Source organism: Thalassophryne amazonica, chromosome 16 (genome assembly GCF_902500255.1).
Source record: "Thalassophryne amazonica chromosome 16, fThaAma1.1, whole genome shotgun sequence".
Taxonomy (NCBI): domain Eukaryota; kingdom Metazoa; phylum Chordata; class Actinopteri; order Batrachoidiformes; family Batrachoididae; genus Thalassophryne; species Thalassophryne amazonica.
In genome coordinates, this window is record NC_047118.1 from 7716479 (window position 1) to 7737037 (window position 20559).

Sequence of the window (20559 nt, forward strand, 5' to 3'; positions counted from 1 at the left end):
GGGTCGCCACAGCAAATCCATGTTGAATTGGCACAAGTTTTACGCCGGATGCCCTTCCTGACGCAACTCCACATTACATGGAGAAATGTGGCAGGGGATTTGAACCCAGAACCTTTTGAACTGAAACCAAGCGCATTAACCACTTGTCCACAAAAAAAAAAAAAAAAATCATTTTTGACGGTCTTTTTGATTTTTTTTTACAGTGATTTAAATCATCTGATTTAAATCCAGCCCTGCCGAGCGTCACCAGGCCCTGATTGGACCACAGTGACTGTTTCCTGGTTTTATTCCAATTTATTCCTGATCAGGATCAACACTTGTCATTTTTCATGTTCTGATGCAAACTGAGACTCTGTAATGTGACTGGCAGACCACTGGCAAATGGTTTATCCGGGTTGGGCAGAGGCCATGCATTGCATTACGAGCCCAACATGCCCACATTGCCATGGTTACACAATCCTGACTAATTGCATTTGTTGGCCATCAGGAAAATGGCTGTTTTCCCAGAGTGTGTAAAACTGGAAGTGGAATAAGCTTCAAGTATGCCAACAAAACAGATAGGGTATAGCTCAGTGGTAGAGGATTTGTCTGCATCGCCAATCATGATTTTTTTATTAGATCACTTCTACTGTAAAACGACCTTAACAGCTATTTTGCATGTTTCAACCCAATATATACAATTTGCACAGATGGTACATTTACCCGTCGTCTTTTTACAAAACATGCAACTGGAACTGGAACAATATGCAATACTTACGATTGACAGTAATTGCCGTTAATGATTGCTCTTGATTAAGCAAGTGGATTAATATCACCAATTTCAAGTAAAAGCGATTTTCACTGCAGGAACTAACAGCGGAATTAAGCAAACACTGTGTGTTTCCACTGGAAGAACAGCATCTCTAAGGATGATGTTGTAAAAGCTTTATTTAGTCCCTACCTCAGGGGTAGAAGGTTATTATGGACCCAGATATGAACGGATGGAGCGTGTAGCACTAACCAGCACTGATTAGTTCAGTATTACTTACAAAATCATGTAGGATTGTTTTACCTGTCATTTCACACTGTGGTTTGTTTTCAACCAACAAAACACAGAAAATCACATTTAAACGTAAATGTGCATGACACAGTGGAGCAACTGTGAACGCTCTTAGTTCAACTTTTGCACTGAACCTGCATTAATCTTTATTGTTTCAGATTATTATCACAATGATAAAAACAGTGATATGATCCAAACACAAGTTCTTTTTTTTTTATTTGTCTTTTGTTTTTTTTTTACAACTTCAGTCATATCATCATCAAGACAAGCAGGACTCTGAGGAATACTTTTTAAAAATAGTTGTAAAAGGAGATACATGAGTATTAACTACAGGGCGCCAATACAGGAAGTAAAAACCAGTATATTGGCTGATATATAATTCAAAAATGGCAATACTTCCTAACACTTCATTATCAAACCCTTATAACAAAGAAATGTTATTAACGCTCGATGTTTTAAAAATATAACCAACACCCAGCCAGCGCACATTATGCTACGTTCACACCGGACACCAAGTGAGCGACGGCAGCGATAGATTGCCATGTCCCTATGGAAGGACGTGTTGTGGCACCACAAAAGTCCAAGCCACGCAATAAGACGCAATGGATGCAAATAAAGCGACGCAAATAAAGCGATTTTGAGTGAATGGTGCATTTGTTGTGCAATATAGAATTTAAAATTCTTCTTCTTACTTATAAGGTTTTGAATAATCAGGTCCCATCTTATCTTAGGGACCTCGTAGTACCATATCACCCCAATAGAGCGCTTCGCTCTCAGACTGCAGGCTTACTTGTAGTTCCTAGGGTTTGTAAGAGTAGAATGGGAGGCAGAGCCTTCAGCTTTCAGGCTCCTCTCCTGTGGAACCAGCTCCCAATTCAGATCAGGGAGACAGACACCCTCTCTACTTTTAAGATTAGGCTTAAAACTTTCCTTTTTGCTAAAGCTTATAGTTAGGGCTGGATCAGGTGACCCTGAACCATCCCTTAGTTATGCTGCTATAGACGTAGACTGCTGGGGGGTTCCCATGATGCACTGTTTCTTTCTCTTTTTGCTCTGTATGCACCACTCTGCATTTAATCATTAGTGATTGATCTCTGCTCCCCTCCACAGCATGTCTTTTTCTTGGTTCTCTCCCTCAGCCCCAACCAGTCCCAGCAGAAGACTGCCCCTCCCTGAGCCTGGTTCTGCTGGAGGTTTCTTCCTGTTAAAAGGGAGTTTTTCCTTCCCACTGTAGCCAAGTGCTTGCTCACAGGGGGTCGTTTTGACCGTTGGGGTTTTACATAATTATTGTATGGCCTTGCCTTACAATATAAAGCGCCTTGGGGCAACTGTTTGTTGTGATTTGGCGCTATATAAAAAATTGATTTATTGATTGATTGATATCACGTTGCAACGCGCCGCGTCGCCCTCTTCCCCAAGTTGAAAAATCTGAACTTTCTCGTCTTGTCATGCAGTGATGACCAATCAGGGACTGGATATGTAGAGATGTGGAGATGTCTGGAGTTTATACTTGATGTGGACATGTCCTGTCTCTGGTAATCAAAGCAGGACCTATGTCCCTTTTGTCCTTTATTTAACACAATTATGACAGAGTCTGAGGGGAGAGTGATAAGCTTCAGTAGCAGCCAGTTTTTTTTTTAATTTATTTACATGTGCGCGCGCGAACGGGACAGGAGGTCCTCAAACTGGGTCCTGGAGAGGCATAAGTACCGCTGAAAGCGGCCGTCATCCAGACGCTGCTCCTGCAGCAAATGATGAATTTGTGGCATCGCGTGGCGTCCGGTGTGAACACGGCATTAGGCTGTGTTTACTCGAATCGACAGTCGTCATTTGGCCCCACCCAGCTGGAGGCATAGTTGTGTTGTCTTCTGTCGCTGTACAACGGCTACTCTGATTGAAAATGAATAGCAGCTTATCGCTTTGCCTTTGTCTCTCATAGTTAATGTGACTGAGCAGTGAAGGGGGGGGGAGTCGCAGCAGGCTTGACAACATTGTAAACAACGCTGTAGGAGTGCCCCCTGCTGGAGAAAAATAACGCCAATACTAATATGTTTGGAAAGGCTCATATCGGCTGATATTCTAAGCTAACTGATATACCGGTTGGGCTCCTTTATTAGTAGGGCAACTATGGTAGAGCTCTACATTAACACAAACCATGACTTCTAGTACCTTAAAATTGCACCACATCCACCGTAAAGAAAATAACTGGAACTATCTTCCAAGAACAGAGCAGGGTAGATATAAACCAGCATGTAGCAAGATGTAGGGCCTATATTGGTCCTGACGCCCATTATCTATCTATTATCTATCTATCTGGCGTAGTAGGAGACACACATATCAAATCAACACAAGCATCTTTATGGATGATGAAGTGGTGTCGAGTACAAATGTGTAGCGTGTGTGTGTGTGTGCGTGCGCCCCTGTGCACACCTGTGCTGTGTTTACCTCCTTTTCTGTAATAACATGAATGTAACACCATGCAACATGCGTCATGATGGCACGCGACACAAATGGCATTGCAGACATTTTGAGCATGTTTGAAATGTTTCAATGCAATCATATCTCAGAAACACACACAATCCTCTCACAGTTACTCAGTGCATGCTGCACCGCAGCCTGCTGTCCTCTACAGTCTTGCAGTGACCTGGAATCGTGTCGTACCAATGTGTTGGTGTACGACCAACATTCGATCAGCCAGCCCTTATGTGCACAAATGAGGGGAAACGCACTTGCAAATTAAAGGACTCGTGCACCGGGTGTGAAAATGACAACTGCACCAACTGGAAAGCTGGAAACTATGAATGATGCCAGTCTTGCGCTATGCACTGCTTTGCACCAGGTGGAAGATAGGGCTATTTCTCACAACAAATTAACAATCCCAGATACAGCGGCAGGTCAACTACATGATGGCAGAAACTGGGCCTGCGCTCAGTATTTTGTTATCGTGGTAAAACACAGGCAGACTGAGGGCCTCAGACGTATGACTCTGTCTGTCTGTCTTTAAACAAATATGACCAGCGACATCAGCACCAAATGGCGTGAACATCAAAACAGTGTGGCCGAGAAATAAAAGAGAAAACACATCTGTCAGATGCTCCGATCCAAAAACGGCACTCGAGAATTCATTAAAATTTATTTCAACCTCCCGTATCTGAAAAGGTTTGCATGCCAACCTTAATTTGCTGCTGCCACCGCCGCCGTGATGATATCTGATCACAGTGATGATGCATGAAGTCTGACACCTGTACGCAGATTTTAATGTTAAAGTTGAGAAGAGGTCACAAAATCCTAGAAAAGGTTTGATGGAGATGGACAACTGAGGCTGAAATCTACGTGCACGTATGCAGATCGAAGACAAAAAATAGATACAGTTGACAAAATATAATAAGAATCATGACAATGCAATACACCATGCTGGAAATATAAAGAGCTCCTCTTTAAGAAACTACTTTTCCTGGCGTTAAAGAAAAAAAGTGCAACATAATTTCAACTTTCTGTATTACTGGAAAATATTTTACTCACTGTCTAAACAGCTAAGATCTGCAGCATGAAAGGTAAGACGGTCAGTTGACAATAAACATTCAAATTATAAAAAATTATTTAAAAGCAAACATGACACTGAACATGTGACTGTGAAACAGTAAATTCGATTTATTTGTGCAGAAGTCATCTGAAGTGTAAAATGTGTTGCAAAGACAGCAAAGAAAAATGGTTATTGTTGATATGCAGAACGGTTCTTCTGCGGATTTGTTTACAATCTGCCTTATAGTCTGCATGACCTGCTGTTACCATATCAACTGATATCTCAGCAACAAGGCTGGTGCATAAAATGTAATAACAGGTAACGGATGCTGCTAATGATTAACTCCCTGACTGAATCATCCATTCCATTAATGATGCATCGCGTGGTCTATAAAATGTCAGAAATTAGTGGAAAAAAATGCTCAGAAACATTCCCGAACTGTCATCTCCATCCCTCTTAGTGTGCGCAAACAATAGTCCAAAACCCCAAAATTAAAGTATAAGACGTATGTACTTGATAAATCTCCTTATGCAAATGATTTATCAATAATCAATAGTAGTCAATTGATTATTTAAATCAGCAAGTCTGTTATAAACAGATATAGTGGGCAAACTACTCAAATAATATGCAATGTTACAAATATGAAAATTACGGTTAATTTGCAGCTAGATGTTTAAAATGAATTTTAATGTGATTTTTTATTTTTTTTATTTTGTTTGTATGCTATCAGGCATACCTTTATTGTGGTGCACAACCCGCTCATGTCACAATCTGCCAGTAAGTGTAGATTTCTGGACTGGCTGTCTAAGATTTTACTGTCGAATTATTAACAACATAAAACATTGGTTCTGTATAGTGTCACCATAATACAGAGGGGAAATTGTGCCATTTTTGCATTTTTTTTAAGCCTATCACTTTAATGGAACCATTTTGCTGAACTGTTTGCGTTATGTTAATAATTTTCAGGAAAACTTTTAAAGTCGTTGTGCCTTTATAATTTCCACAGACTGACAAATGTTTCTACATGCTAAAATGTAGTAATTATAAAATACTTTTATTTCTGTGGTATAATATTACTGGTAAAGTATTTTGTGTGTGTGGTGGTGGATGGGGGGTGTGTTAAATGGTAAATATAGTGAACTCACTTTGTGAGATTTTGCAGACAACATGAAAGAGAATGCACATGTGCAAGGTTTAAAGTCAGCTTTTATGGCATCGAGAAAGTGAAATTTTGTCTCACTGGGTGCAATGTTGAGAAATTGGTAAGCTCATTGACCCTTGACCTCCTTACACAGGTGAATCCAATCATGAGATAGAGTGTTTAAGGTGGCCATTTGCAAATGTTTCCCCTCTTTGCATTTCTTCCAATGAGTGGCAACATGGGAACCTCTAAACAACTCTCAAATGACCTGAAAACAAAGATTGTTCAACATCATAGTTTAGGGGAAGGATACAAAAAGCTATCTCAGAGATTTCAGCTGTCAGTTTCCACTGTGAGGAACATAGTGAGGAAATGGAAGACCACAGGCACAGTACTAGTTAAGGCCCGAAGTGGCAGGCCAAGAAAAATCTCAGATAAGCTGAAGCAACGGATGATGAGAACAGTCATAGTCAACCCACAGAACTGCTCTAAATATCTTCAATATGATCTTGCTGCAGATAGTGTCTGTGCATCGCTCAACTACACAGCGCACTTTGCACAAAGAGATGCTGTATGATGCTGTAATGCAGAGGAAGCCTTTTCTGTGTATACACCACAAACAGAGTCACTTGAGGTATGCTAAAGCACATTTGAACAAGCCAGCTTCATTTAGGAATAAGGTGCTGTGGACTGATGAAAGTAAAATTAAGTTATTTAGACATGACAAGGGGCGGTATGCGTGGCTGAAAAAGAACACAGCATTCCAAGAAAAACACTTACTACCTACAGTAAAATTAGGAGGTGGTTCCATCATGCTGTGTGGCTGTGTGGCCAGTGCAGGTACTGGGAATGTTGTTAAAATTGAGGGTCACGTGGATTCCAGTCAATATCAGTAGATTCTTGAGAACAATGTTCATGAATCAGTGACAAAGTTGAAGTTGCGCCGGGGCTGGATCTTTCAACAAGACAACAACCCTAAACACTGCTCAAAATCTACTAAGGCATTCATGCAGAGGAACAAGTACAATGTTCTGGAATGACCATCTCAGTCCCCAGACGTGAATATTATTGAAAATCTGTGGTGTGATTTTAAGCGGGCCGTCCATGCTCAGAAACCAACAAACCTGAGATGTTTTGTAAAGAAGAATGGTCCAAAATACCTTCAACCAGAATCCAGACTCTCATTGGAAGCTATAGGAAGCGTTTAGATGCTGTTATTTCTGCAAAAGGAGGATCTACTAAATATTGATGTTTTTTTTTTCCTTAGAGCTGCCCAAATTTATGCACCTGCCTAATTTTGTTTAAGAATTATTGCACACTTTCTGTAAATCCTATAATCTTCATTTCACTTCTCAAATATCACTGTGTTTGTCTGCTATATGATATATTTAACTGAAATTGCTGATCCAAACAACCAATGATTTATAAAGGAAATTCATGGAAATCATCAGGGGTGCCCAAACTTTTACATACAACTGTATGTTGAGATTTTATCCAGCATTTTCTGGTAGCCTGTTTTATATTGTTTTCTTGTTTTTTTTTTTTTTGCAGGTCTACTGTGTTCCTTCAGCTCTATGAAGCTCACACGACCTTATGTACAGTGCATCTGGAAAGTATTCACAACTCTTCACTTTTTAAACATTTTATGTTACAGCCTTATTCCAAAATGGAATAAATTAATTTTATTACTATCAAAATCCTACTCACAACACCCCATAATGACAACATGAAAAGTGTTTTTTTTTTTTTGCAAATTTATTAAACAAAAAAAAAACAAAAAAAGAAATCACGCATACAGAAGTATTCACACCCTTTGCTCAATACTTTGTTGATGAAATTTTTGGCAGCAATTACAGCCTCACGTCTTCTTGAATGTACTATCACAAGCTTGGTGCACCTATCTTTGGGCAGTTTTGTCCATTCCTCTTTGCAGCACCTCTCAAGCTCCATCAAGTTGGATGGGGAGTGTCGATGCACAGCCATTTTCAGATCTCTCCCGAGATGTTCAATTAGATTCAGGTCCAAGCTCTGGCTGGGCCACTCAAGGACATTTACAGAGTTGTCCTGAAGCCACTCCTTTGATATCTCGTCTGTGTGATTAGTGTCACTGTCCTGATGAAAAATGAACCGTTACCCCTAAAAATTCCCTAAAAAGCCTTCAGTTAATTCAAAATGCTGCAGCTAGAGTACTGACGGGGACTAGCAGGAGAGAGCATATCTCATCCGTGTTGGCCTCTCTTCATTGGCTTCCTGTTAATTCTAGAATAGAATTTAAAATTCTTCTTCTTACTTATAAGGTTTTGAATAATCAGGTCCCATCTTATCTTAGGGACCTCGTAGTACCATATCACCCTAATAGAGCGCTTCGCTCTCAGACTGCAGGCTTACTTTTAGTTCCTAGAGTTTGTAAGAGTAGAATGGGAGGCAGAGCCTTTAGCTTTCAGGCTCCTCTCCTGTGGAACCAGCTCCCAATTCAGATCAGGGAGACAGATACCCTCTCTACTTTTAAGATTAGGCTTAAACTTTCCTTTTCGCTAAGGCTTATAGTTAGGGCTGGATCAGGTGACCCTGGACTATCCCTTGGTTATGCTGCTTTAGACGTAGACTGTGGGGGGGTTCCCATGATGCACTGTTTCTTTCTCTTTTTGCTCTGTATGCATCACTCCGCATTTAATCATTGGTGATCGATCTCTGCCCCCCTCCACAGCATGTCTTTTTCCTGGTTCTTTCCCTCAGCCCCAACCAGTCTCAGCAGAAGACTGCCCCTCCCTGAGCCTGGTTCTGCTGGAGGTTTCTTCCTGTTAAAAGGGAGTTTTTCCTTCCCACTGTAGCCAAGTGCTTGCTCACAGGGGGTCGTTTTGACCGGTGGGGTTTTTCATAATTGTTGTGTGGCCTTGCCTTACAATGTAAAGCGCCTTGGGGCGACTGTTTGTTGTGATTTGGCGCTATATAAAAAAAGAGTTGATTGATTGATTGAGGTCAGAGCGCTCTGGAGCAAGTTTTCATCCAGGATATCTCTGTACATTGCTGCATTCATTCTTTCCCTCAATCCTGACTAGTCTCCCAGTTCCTGCTGCTGAAAAACATCCCCACAGCATGATGCTGCCACCACCATGCTTCACTGTAGGGATGGTACCTGGTTTCCTCCAAACATGACCCCTGGCAGTCACACCAAAGAGTTCAATCTTGTCTCATCAGACCAGAGAATTTTCTTTCTCATGGCCTGAGAGTCCTTCAGATGCATTTTAGCAAACTCCAGGTGGGCTGTCATGTGCCTTTTGCTAAGGAGTGGCTTCTGGACAATCTACCATACAGGCCTGATTGGTGGAGTACTGCAGAGATGGTTGTCCTTCTGGAAAGTTCTCCTCTCTCCACAGAGGAATCCTGGAGCTCTGATAGAGTGACTGATGGGTTCTTGGTCACCTCCCTGACTAAGCCCCTTCTCTCCAGATTGCTCAATTTAGATGGGCAGCCAGCTCTAGGAAGAGTCCTGGAGGAGCCAAACTTCTTCCATTTTTTTTTTTTTTTTTATATTTATTTCATTCATTTAAAAGAAAAACAGAAAAGCAAAAAACAAAAGCACCACAATACCAGAATGAAAAGGAGCAGAAAGAAGAACAAGTCTTATGATTTCTGCCCCTTTTAACAATACAATCTTTCAATATACAGCATCATAGTCAACATTATTTAACAGATTGCATTTCTTTAACTTGTCACATACCACTGACCCATTTCATAATTATGACCATTAATTAATAGATTACATCACTGATAGGTTACATTTAAACTTAAGACACTCCAAACATTATTAAGTTTACTTTTTTTTTTTGACTTTCTTGCAGCCCACTGACTTACTTCATAGTTTCATACTTACTTAATACATCTAATTTAATATGTTTTTTAAATAATTTAAGCGACCTTAATTCTTTAATTTCTTTATTAAGATTGTTCCATAATTTGACACCATTTACTGCAATACTCCTTTCCTTTACTTTGGTTCTAAATCTTGTTTTTTTAAAGACTTCTATTCCTTTCAATTTATAACTACTTACTCTTTTTTCAAACATATTTTGAATGTTTGTTGGTAAAGTATTTTTATTAACTTGGTACATCGTTTGTAATATTTTAAAATCAACTAAATCATGAAATTTAAGTACCCTATACTTAATAAACAATGGATTAGATGGATCTCTAAAACCACTGTTACTAATCACTTTTAAAGCTCTTTTCTGCAAAATAAATAAAGGTTGTATATAGGTTGTATATGTTGATCCCCAGATTTCTACACAGTAAGTTAAATATGGGACAATCAATGAATTGTACAATGTTAATAAACCATAACTATTTAATGAATATTTTACTTTATGCAAAACAGCAATGGCTTTCGCTATTTTTCCTTTTATGTAATTTATGTGTGACTTCCATGTAAGATCTTCATCAATCATGACTCCTAAAAATTTCATTTCTTTTACCCTTTGTATATCCATTCCATCTATTTGTAATGACACATTATTTTTTTTCGCTCTATCATTAAACAATATGAAATTTGTCTTATTAACATTTAGTGACAATCTGTTTATATCAAACCAATGTTTAACTTTTTCCAACTCTGTATTTATCACTTGTGCTACTTCCTGTATATCTGATCCAGAGTAAAACAGCGTTGTATCATCAGCAAATAAAATGCTGCCAAGCACATTGGATACATTCACAAAATCATTGATATACAAAATAAACAGTTTGGGTCCAAGTACCGATCCTTGTGGTACTCCATAAATAATGTTACACAATTCTGATTTGGTATTATTTATCTGAACAAACTGTTTTCTATTTTCTAAGTAGCTTTTTACCCACTGATGTGCAACACCTCTTATTCCATATTGTTGTAACTTGTGGAGCAATCTTGAGTGGTCTATAACATCAAAAGCCTTTTTCAGGTCAATAAAAATACTTACAAAATAATCCTTATTATCTATTGTTGTTGATATTTTCTCTATTAGTTCCATAATTGCCATAGCTGTCAAATGTTTTGTTCTGAATCCATACTGAGCATTATTTAAAATATGATGTTTCTCAATAAATGTATCCAATCTTGTTACAAAAACTTTTTCCATAATTTTAGAAAACTGTGGAAGCAATGATACTGGCCTGTAATTAGAAAAATTATGTTTGTCTCCATTTTTATATAATGGGACTACCTTAGCAATTTTCATTTCATCTGGAAAAACCCCAGTTGACAGAGACAGATTACAAATATAAGTAAATGGATCATTTAAGGATGATGGAGGCCAATGTGCTCATTGGGACTTTCAAAGTAGCAGAAATGTTTCTGTACCCATCCATCCATCCATCCATCCATCCATTTTCTTCCACTTTATCTGGAGTCGGGTCGCGGGGGGCTTTTGCTCCCTGTAGGGTCTCCCAAGGCAAACAGGTCCTAGGTGACGGGTCAGACTAAGGGCAGTTCAGAACCTCCATGACCAGTAAAAGATCAAGGACCGTGACGTCGCCCCGTATGGCGGAGCCGGGGTCCCACCTTGGAGCCAGGCCTGGGGTTGGGGCTCGCGCGCGAGCGCCTGGTGGTTGGGCCTTAGCCCATGGGGCCTGGCCGGGCTCAGCTCGAAAGAGTGACGTGGGCCCGCCCTCCTGTGGGTTCAGCACCTGCAGAGGGGGCCATGGGAGTTGGGTGCAGAGAGGATTGGGTGGCGGTCAAGGGCGGGTGGCCCGGCGGCCCGGTCCATGCTCACAGCCCCTGGCTGTTGGGACGTGGAATGTTTCTGTACCCTTCCCAAGACAATCCTGAGACAATCCTGTCTCGGAGGTCTACAGACAATTCCTTTGACTTCACGCTTGGTTTGTGCTCTGTCAACTGTGGGACCTTATATGTAGACAGGTGTGTGTCTTTCCAAATCATGTCCAATCAACTGAATTTACCCCAGGTGGACTCCAACTAAGATGTGGAAACAGCTCAAGTATGACGAGTGGAAACAGGATGAGCCTGAGCTCAATTTTGAGCTTCGTGGTAAAGGCTGTGAATACTTATGTACATGTGAGGGGGATTTTTTTCACTAACTTTGCAAAAATCTAAAAAAAAAAAAAAATCACATTGTCATTATGGGGTATTGTGTTTAGAATTTTGAGATCAAAACTGAAATTCCTCCATTTTGGTAGAAGGCTCCAAAATAACAAAATGTAGAAAACTTGAAGTGCTGTGAATACTTCCCAGATGACTGCAATTTCAACATAAGATATTGGTTGATTTGACCTTGACCACCTCATTTTTAGGGTGCACACCAACAAAATAATGAAAGATTGAGCACTTATCTTGTTCTTGGACACTGAGTGGCCCCAGTAGGCTTAGTTGTTTAACAATAAGGAATCTTACTGGAGTTGACCCCATTGGGATTCAAACTATGAGCCCTTGTTCAGGAACCTTTAATTTTCAGTTAAATCATTTTGATGTCCCCTTGTATGTATCTCTGTTTTAGGGATACACCTGCTGCCCCAATCCACGAATGATTCCCGCTGCCAAAGGGCAGGAAAATACCACAGGAAGGGAGGGGGTTGGATTCCTGTTGGTGAACATCCTCCCATCTTAATTAAAGATGCTGTTGCATGTGCGATATCAGTCTTGAGTGAATGTTGAGGACATGTCGCGTAACGATATCGCCACCAACCCTCAGCCACTAGTGGACATCATCTTTAATGGAAGCGACCCCACCCCTCATCCTACTTTTTGATTTTGGATCTGCTCAAGCGTTCTGGAGGTACAAACCCCGCGGCCTCCTTCAGGATATGAGAAAAGCCGCTCCCTGCCTGTTCCGTCCACAGCAGAGTTATAACCACGGCGAGTACCGTGACCCGCCGCAGATCTGTGTCAACTTCATACTGAAGTGATCCAAGGGGCCACACAGGAGGGGGTCCATCTGTTTCCCAGCGCAACTGATAAAGATCCAATTTCTAAAAACAGACACGAGGTGGTGGGAGGACGGTGAAAGGAAGGTTTGATGAGCCGAAGGGGGGACGAGGAGCTAAAGGAGGAGCGGGAGATTTGGATTAGTTGTGTGTGTAGTGAGGATTCTTTTTTTGTTGTTGTTTTTTCGGCACAGTGGGTGTGTTTGTTCTCGATATACTCGTCATGTATCCTCTCCCATTCAAACTGCCCACAGCGTCGTGTTAGCGTGGAAAAGTCACACCATCACAAGTGACTGAATGACGAGTGGGGTTTTTTCCTTCTTTTTCTGAAAAGGGTGGAACGTGTGGAGATAAAACTGATTTCATGGCACTGGTTCAAAAATAACAAATAATAAAATAAAATAAAATTGCACATCTGGTAGGAAAAGTTCACCTGTGTTATAATTCAGTGACCCTGTCCACATATCAAAATTATCTATCAGCTCAAACAAGGTTTGGTTTTACTCCAAAAGACATAAACATTTATTACATCATATAAATATATAGTTATAAAGGAAACAGACACGGAATACAGATTTTTTTTAAAGGTATAAACTAAAACTTATTTTATATTTTTATCTCATTTAAAAAAAAATTAAAAATCCTTTAACTGTTGAAATCTCTGCATTAAACAACATTAAAACACCATTTTACACCAAAATTCTGCCTTGTTTAACTGAGGAACAACCTGTTAATCTTTCAGGGCCAATTTGCTTTGCTTTCTTTCAAACGCCTTTTCATACCTTTCGCTTTTCTTTGCACATTTGAAGCTTTCAGTCAGTAATGTGAGTTTTTGTCGCTGTTTTTTATTTTATTTTATTTTCTTACCTGTGTGTGTGGATGATGGTCGAACATGTCCATTTGGATCTCCTGGGTTGAGGTCGAAGGCGTCCTGGACATACTACTTTTCTGTACCATTGATTTAACTTTTTTTTTTTTTTTAAATCTATATTTTCAGTTTTGGTATTATTATGGCACCGACAAGCTCATTTTTGGGGGTTTGAGGTTGAAGGTAATAACAGCGCTGATGTATCTGAGCTGCCTGCTAATATAATGGCAACAGCTGCCTCCCTCCAGCCAATAGCGTTCCACACTGCGCTCACACCGCTGTCAAGTCATCGCAGTCAAAACACGGCACATCCGGATAGCACTGTCAAAGTAATGGTATTAATACAAAAAGTGACATTTTTATCTTTTTTGCGGAGGGTGGGGGATGGAAAAGTTACGACCTAAGAATCAACAATCGCAGGACCTTCTTGCTGTGAGGCAACAGTGCTAACCACTAAGCCACCAACACCGTGATCATCATCATCATCATTGAATTGCAAATATTTGATACGAACGCCTCAGTTTCAGAATTTATTATTTCTAACAAAAACGTTAAATTTTACTCCAGAACATATGTTTATAAATCTGAAATGAAGGTCAGAATGCAGTATGGACAATATAGATTCCATCACTGAATTTAATATTACAACAGTATCATGTCTCATCAGCTTGGGACCCCGGCAAGGACGGTCACATTCCTCCACTCCCCTCACCCTGGCTTCCTCCCTGCCACCCTGGAGGCAGTGCATTTTTTTTTTACTGCTGCAGCCTTCAACTCCCCAAGCTAGGCGGCACAGGCCCCTCCTGCTGCAGCCTTCACCCACTTTGCCTCAATTCGGATGATGGACTGCTTCAAGTTTAGTGCACATAAACAATGTCAAATGTATATGTGTTGTCTTTAATTCTGATGTGTGCCATTATTATGGTAAATAAGTAATATTTGTGGATTAATTGCTGTATCTTGTCTAAGGTAATTGGAGTGTAAATGTAATTTTGTTGTTGTTGCACTTGTGCAATGACAATGACAATAAATCTACTCTAATCTACAGTGTTGCCACAGTTACTTTTGTTACTTTATTTTCGGCAGCTGCCAAATGTAACTAATAAAGTAAGTAGCAATCTAACTTAAGTAAGTATTTTTAAATTGAGCAATCAGTAAAGTAACTAAGGCACTTTTTCAAGGAGTAATCAGTAATCAGATTACTTTTTCAAAGTAACTGTGGCAATACTGCTAATCTATAAGGTGACATGTTTAGCCGCATGTTCTCCTTGAATTGCTGGCTGTCTGAGTGGTGTCCAAAAAATGAGGTGGGCTTCATAGATAATTGGCAAAGCTTCTGGGGAAAACCTGGTCTTGTTAGGAGAGACGGCATCCATCCCACTTTGGATGGAGCAGCTCTCATTTCTAGAAATCTGGCTAATTTTCTTAAATCCTCCAAACCGTGACTATCCAGGGTTGGGACCAGGAAGCAGAGTTGTAGTCTTACACACCTCTCTGCAGCTTCTCTCCCCCTGCCATCCCCTCATTACCCCATCCCCGTAGAGACGGTGCCTGCTCCCAGACTACCAATAACCAGCAAAAATCTATTTAAGCATAAAAATTCAAAAAGAAAAAATAATATAGCACCTTCAACTGCACCACAGACTAAAACAGTTAAATGTGGTCTATTAAACATTAGGTCTCTCTCTTCTAAGTCCCTGTTGGTAAATGATATAATAATTGATCAACATATTGATTTATTCTGCCTAACAGAAACCTGGTTACAGCAGGATGAATATGTTAGTTTAAATGAGTCAACACCCCCGAGTCACACTAACTGTCAGAATGCTCGTAGCACGGGCCGAGGCGGAGGATTAGCAGCAATCTTCCATTCCAGCTTATTAATTAATCAAAAACCCAGACAGAGCTTTAATTCATTTGAAAGCTTGTCTCTTAGTCTTGTCCATCCAAATTGGAAGTCCCAAAAACCAGTTTTATTTGTTATTATCTATCGTCCACCTGGTCGTTACTGTGAGTTTCTCTGTGAATTTTCGGACCTTTTGTCTGACTTAGTGCTTAGCTCAGATAAGATAATTATAGTGGGCGATTTTAACATCCACACAGATGCTGAGAATGACAGCCTCAACACTGCATTTAATCTATTATTAGACTCTATTGGCTTTGCTCAAAAGTAAATGAGTCCACCCACCACTTTAATCATATCTTAGATCTTGTTCTGACTTATGGTATGGAAATAGAAGACTTAACAGTATTCCCTGAAAACTCCCTTCTGTCTGATCATTTTTTAATAACATTTACATTTACTCTGATGGACTACCCAGCAGTAGGGAATAAGTTTCATTACACTAGAAGTCTTTCAGAAAGCGCTGTAACTAGGTTTAAGGATATGATTCCTTCTTTATGTTCTCTAATGCCATATAACAACACAGTGCAGAGTAGCTACCTAAACTCTGTAAGGGAGATAGAGTATCTCGTCAATAGTTTTACATCCTCATTGAAGACAACTTTGGATGCTGTAGCTCCTCTGAAAAAGAGAGCTTTAAATCAGAAGTGTCTGACTCCATGGTATAACTCTCAAACTCGTAGCTTAAAGCAGATAACCCGTAAGTTGGAGAGGAAATGGCGTCTCACTAATTTAGAAGATCTTCACTTAGCCTGGAAAAAGAGTCTGTTGCTCTATAAAAAAGCCCTCCGTAAAGCTAGGACATCTTTCTACTCATCACTAATTGAAGAAAATAAGAACAACCCCAGGTTTCTTTTCAGCACTGTAGCCAGGCTGACAAAGAGTCAGAGCTCTATTGAGCTGAGTATTCCATTATCTTTAACTAGTAATGAGTTCATGACTTTCTTTGCTAACAAAATTTTAACTATTAGAGAAAAAATTACTCATAACCATCCCAAAGACGTATCGTTATCTTTGGCTGCTTTCAGTGATGCCGGTATTTGGTTAGACTCTTTCTCTCCGATTGTTCTGTCTGAGTTATTTTCATTAGTTACTTCATCCAAACCATCAACATGTTTATTAGACCCCATTCCTACCAGGCTGCTCAAGGAAGCCCTACCATTATTTAATGCTTCGATCTTAAATATGATCAATCTATCTTTGTTAGTTGGCTATGTACCACAGGCTTTTAAGGTGGCAGTAATTAAACCATTACTTAAAAAGCCATCACTTGACCCAGCTATCTTAGCTAATTATAGGCCAATCTCCAACCTTCCTTTTCTCTCAAAAATTTTTGAAAGGGTAGTTGTAAAACAGCTAACTGATCATCTGCAGAGGAATGGTCTATTTGAAGAGTTTCAGTCAGGTTTTAGAATTCATCATAGTACAGAAACAGCATTAGTGAAGGTTACAAATGATCTTCTTATGGCCTCGGACAGTGGACTCATCTCTGTGCTTGTTCTGTTAGACCTCAGTGCTGCTTTTGATACTGTTGACCATAAAATTTTATTACAGAGATTAGAGCATGCCATAGGTATTAAAGGCACTGCGCTGCGGTGGTTTGAATCATATTTGTCTAATAGATTACAATTTGTTCATGTAAATGGGGAATCTTCTTCACAGACTAAAGTTAATTATGGAGTTCCACAAGGTTCTGTGCTAGGACCAATTTTATTCACTTTATATATGCTTCCCTTAGGCAGTATTATTAGACGGTATTGCTTAAATTTTCATTGTTACGCAGATGATACCCAGCTTTATCTATCCATGAAGCCAGAGGACACACACCAATTAGCTAAACTGCAGGATTGTCTTACAGACATAAAGACATGGATGACCTCTAATTTCCTGCTTTTAAACTCAGATAAAACTGAAGTTATTGTACTTGGCCCCACAAATCTTAGAAACATGGTGTCTAACCAGATCCTTACTCTGGATGGCATTACCCTGACCTCTAGTAATACTGTGAGAAATCTTGGAGTCATTTTTGATCAGGATATGTCATTCAAAGCGCATATTAAACAAATATGTAGGACTGCTTTTTTGCATTTACGCAATATCTCTAAAATCAGAAAGGTCTTATCTCAGAGTGATGCTGAAAACTAATTCATGCATTTATTTCCTCTAGGCTGGACTATTGTAATTCATTATTATCAGGTTGTCCTAAAAGTTCCCTAAAAAGCCTTCAGTTAATTCAAAATGCTGCAGCTAGAGTGCTGACGGGGACTAGAAGGAGAGAGCATATCTCACCCATATTGGCCTCTCTTCATTGGCTTCCTGTTAATTCTAGAATAGAATTTAAAATTCTTCTTCTTACTTATAAGGTTTTGAATAATCAGGTCCCATCTTATCTTAGGGACCTCGTAGTACCATATCACCCCAATAGAGCGCTTCGCTCTCAGACTGCAGGCTTACTTGTAGTTCCTAGGGTTTGTAAGAGTAGAATGGGAGGCAGAGCCTTCAGCTTTCAGGCTCCTCTCCTGTGGAACCAGCTCCCAATTCAGATCAGGGAGACAGACACCCTCTCTACTTTTAAGATTAGGCTTAAAACTTTCCTTTTTGCTAAAGCTTATAGTTAGGGCTGGATCAGGTGACCCTGAACCATCCCTTAGTTATGCTGCTATAGACGTAGACTGCTGGGGGTTCCCATGATGCACTGTTTCTTTCTCTTTTTGCTCTGTATGCACCACTCTGCATTTAATCATTAGTGATCGATCTCTGCTCCCCTCCACAGCATGTCTTTTTCCTGGTTCTCTCCCTCAGCCCCAACCAGTCCCAGCAGAAGACTGCCCCTCCCTGAGCCTGGTTCTGCTGGAGGTTTCTTCCTGTTAAAAGGGAGTTTTTCCTTCCCACTGTAGCCAAGTGCTTGCTCACAGGGGGTCGTTTTGACCGTTGGGGTTTTACATCATTATTGTATGGCCTTGCCTTACAATATAAAGCGCCTTGGGGCAACTGTTTGTTGTGATTTGGCGTTATATAAAAAAAAATTGATTGATTGATTGATAAGGTGAAGGCTGATTTGGTAATTATTTGAGTATTAATTTGGCCCCCTTAGAGAGAACAAGCTGATTTCAGTTTGGAATTCCTGACTTAAACACCAAATAATATAAATAATATAATGGGGGGAAATGTCTGTGTTTGGTCTGTTGTGCATAATCTAACAATAGAATAGAATAGAATAGATGGACACCTTCCAACAGATAGCATAAAAGAAATAAATGGACTGCGTTTATATAGCGCTTTTCCATCTGCATCAGACGCTCAAAGCGCTTTACAATTATGCCTCACATTCACCCCGATGTCAGGGTGCTACCATACAAGGTGCTCATAGGGGATTAAAGGGGAGCAATAGGGGATTAAAGACCTTGCCCAAAGGCCCTTAGTGATTTTCCAGTCAGGTGGGGATTTGAACCCAGGATCCTCTGGTCTGAAGCCCAACACCTTAACCACTAGACCATCACCTCCCCCAAAAGATAGTTTGATTTTGTCATACAACAGGATGCACAAAAATTAAACAAACAAATGAGCATTTAATACTCCACATTTCATATAGATTCAATTAACCAGCACTCTTTTACTTACGGACTTACAACAAAATGTAATTAGAATGCAGTTCGTGTAATAACAGTAGGCTTTTATTTTGAAGGCAAATTTTGTCCCCCTTACAGGAATCACTTTGTTTCCTTCAGTTTGCTTTGACGCTCTTTCTTTCTGCGTGTGCTCCACAGACTCCAGCTGGGATTCGAGGGCCACGCCCCGCTGATCAGACCCCACCTTCACTGATGGATTGATGGAAGAACAATACAACCACCGGCTCCTTTTATTATTTGTATTTTATGTGATTTTAGTGATGGGTCCTCAGTATGAGAGAGAGCGCTGTTAACTAGTGGTTTCCAGAAACAGGGGCCCCAAAGCGTGTTGGCGGAAAGTCAACTGTCGCACTGTTAAAAAAAAAAAAAAGCTAATAATTGTTGCCTAATGTGATAAAGAATAAAAATTGCTTCTGCTAACCACAAAACAGTTGTTTGGGTTCACTACAGTCGATGTCAGTCAGCTCTTTATAACCCCAACACTGTTGGTGGTGACGATGCTACGCTCCGGTTTGGTTCCATTGCTAGCATTAGCTGTGTCAGTCACTTAACTATATTCGCTGCATTCATTCGGGTTTGAAATGACTGTGAGAACAAATTGCACAGCTCCATTTGAAACCTGATTTCCTCACATTTAATGCTGAGATTGACTTGAAACTGATTCTGCTTTCCATAATTCTGCAAATTCCGAACCACATAGCATTAGCTTCTTCAACGCGAGCAGAGTCATCGCCATACTCCGCCCTCCACCTATTCCACACTCCGCCCACTCCTAGGCAGCATGTACAACGGTCAGTGAAGAACATGGTCAAAATTCACGAAATTTGAGCCTGTATTGTAGTGCGCCTCTGTAAAGTGTATTTCTTTCTGCTGTGCAAAACTGTGCGCAATAATGGAGGAAACACTTGCAAAATGCATTTTACTGCAGTGACATATGAGCACAGCTTGTGGGCGTGTCACATGGAGCAGCGGTAGTCCGTATGTGGACTTTTGTGTTGTATGTTACAGAAGGTTAACACGAGCCGTTTCAGGCATTGATTTGATTTATGGCACTGCAGTTGGTGCATACTTAGAAAAAAATTTAATTTGAAGGACATTTAAGGTGAAACTCCAACCATATTTAACAGCAAAAGGCAGATTTCAAAAACACAGATTTTTACACAATAAGACGACTTTAAGATATGCAAGATAACATTCATTTCTTCTTGAAGTAGGTAATGATCATTTCATGTTGAGTTTATTCAGGGTGGAAGCCTTATAACAGTGTTCAGCTTATCATCAGCGTGGTTTACTTTGATTCTCAGTTGGAACCAGGACTAGATTGTCAATGAACAACAGAAGGACTTTTTAATATACAATCAAATTTTTTTTGTAATTCAAATTTAGCAGTCTTAAAAATAGTTCATGATTTTAATACATTTCTCAACTGCATGCATGAATGTGCAGCCCTTTTTAGTGATTTATCTGTCAGGAAAATCCCAGGGCTTGTTTCCAAAGGTGTGCCCCAAGGATCAGTCCTCAGATCACTACTTTTTATTATA

General features: G+C 40.0%; 1 protein-coding gene across 6 annotated transcripts in view; it reads right to left on the reverse strand.

The window, feature by feature from the left end:
- The window catches only part of cacnb1 (calcium channel, voltage-dependent, beta 1 subunit), a 96479-nt gene extending 82744 nt beyond the window's left edge, over positions 1-13735 (reverse strand). For 3 of the 6 annotated variants that reach the window (XM_034189464.1, XM_034189463.1, XM_034189467.1), the window contains exon 1: positions 13486-13734. In XM_034189464.1, coding sequence (XP_034045355.1) covers positions 13486-13575 — 90 coding nt within the window. In that variant the 5' untranslated portion in view covers positions 13576-13734. Of the gene's footprint in view, positions 1-13485 lie in introns of all 6 variants that reach the window. The other 3 variants (XM_034189462.1, XM_034189461.1, XM_034189465.1) reach the window with 2 other exon arrangements.
- Between the last annotated feature and the right edge of the window lie 6824 nt (positions 13736-20559).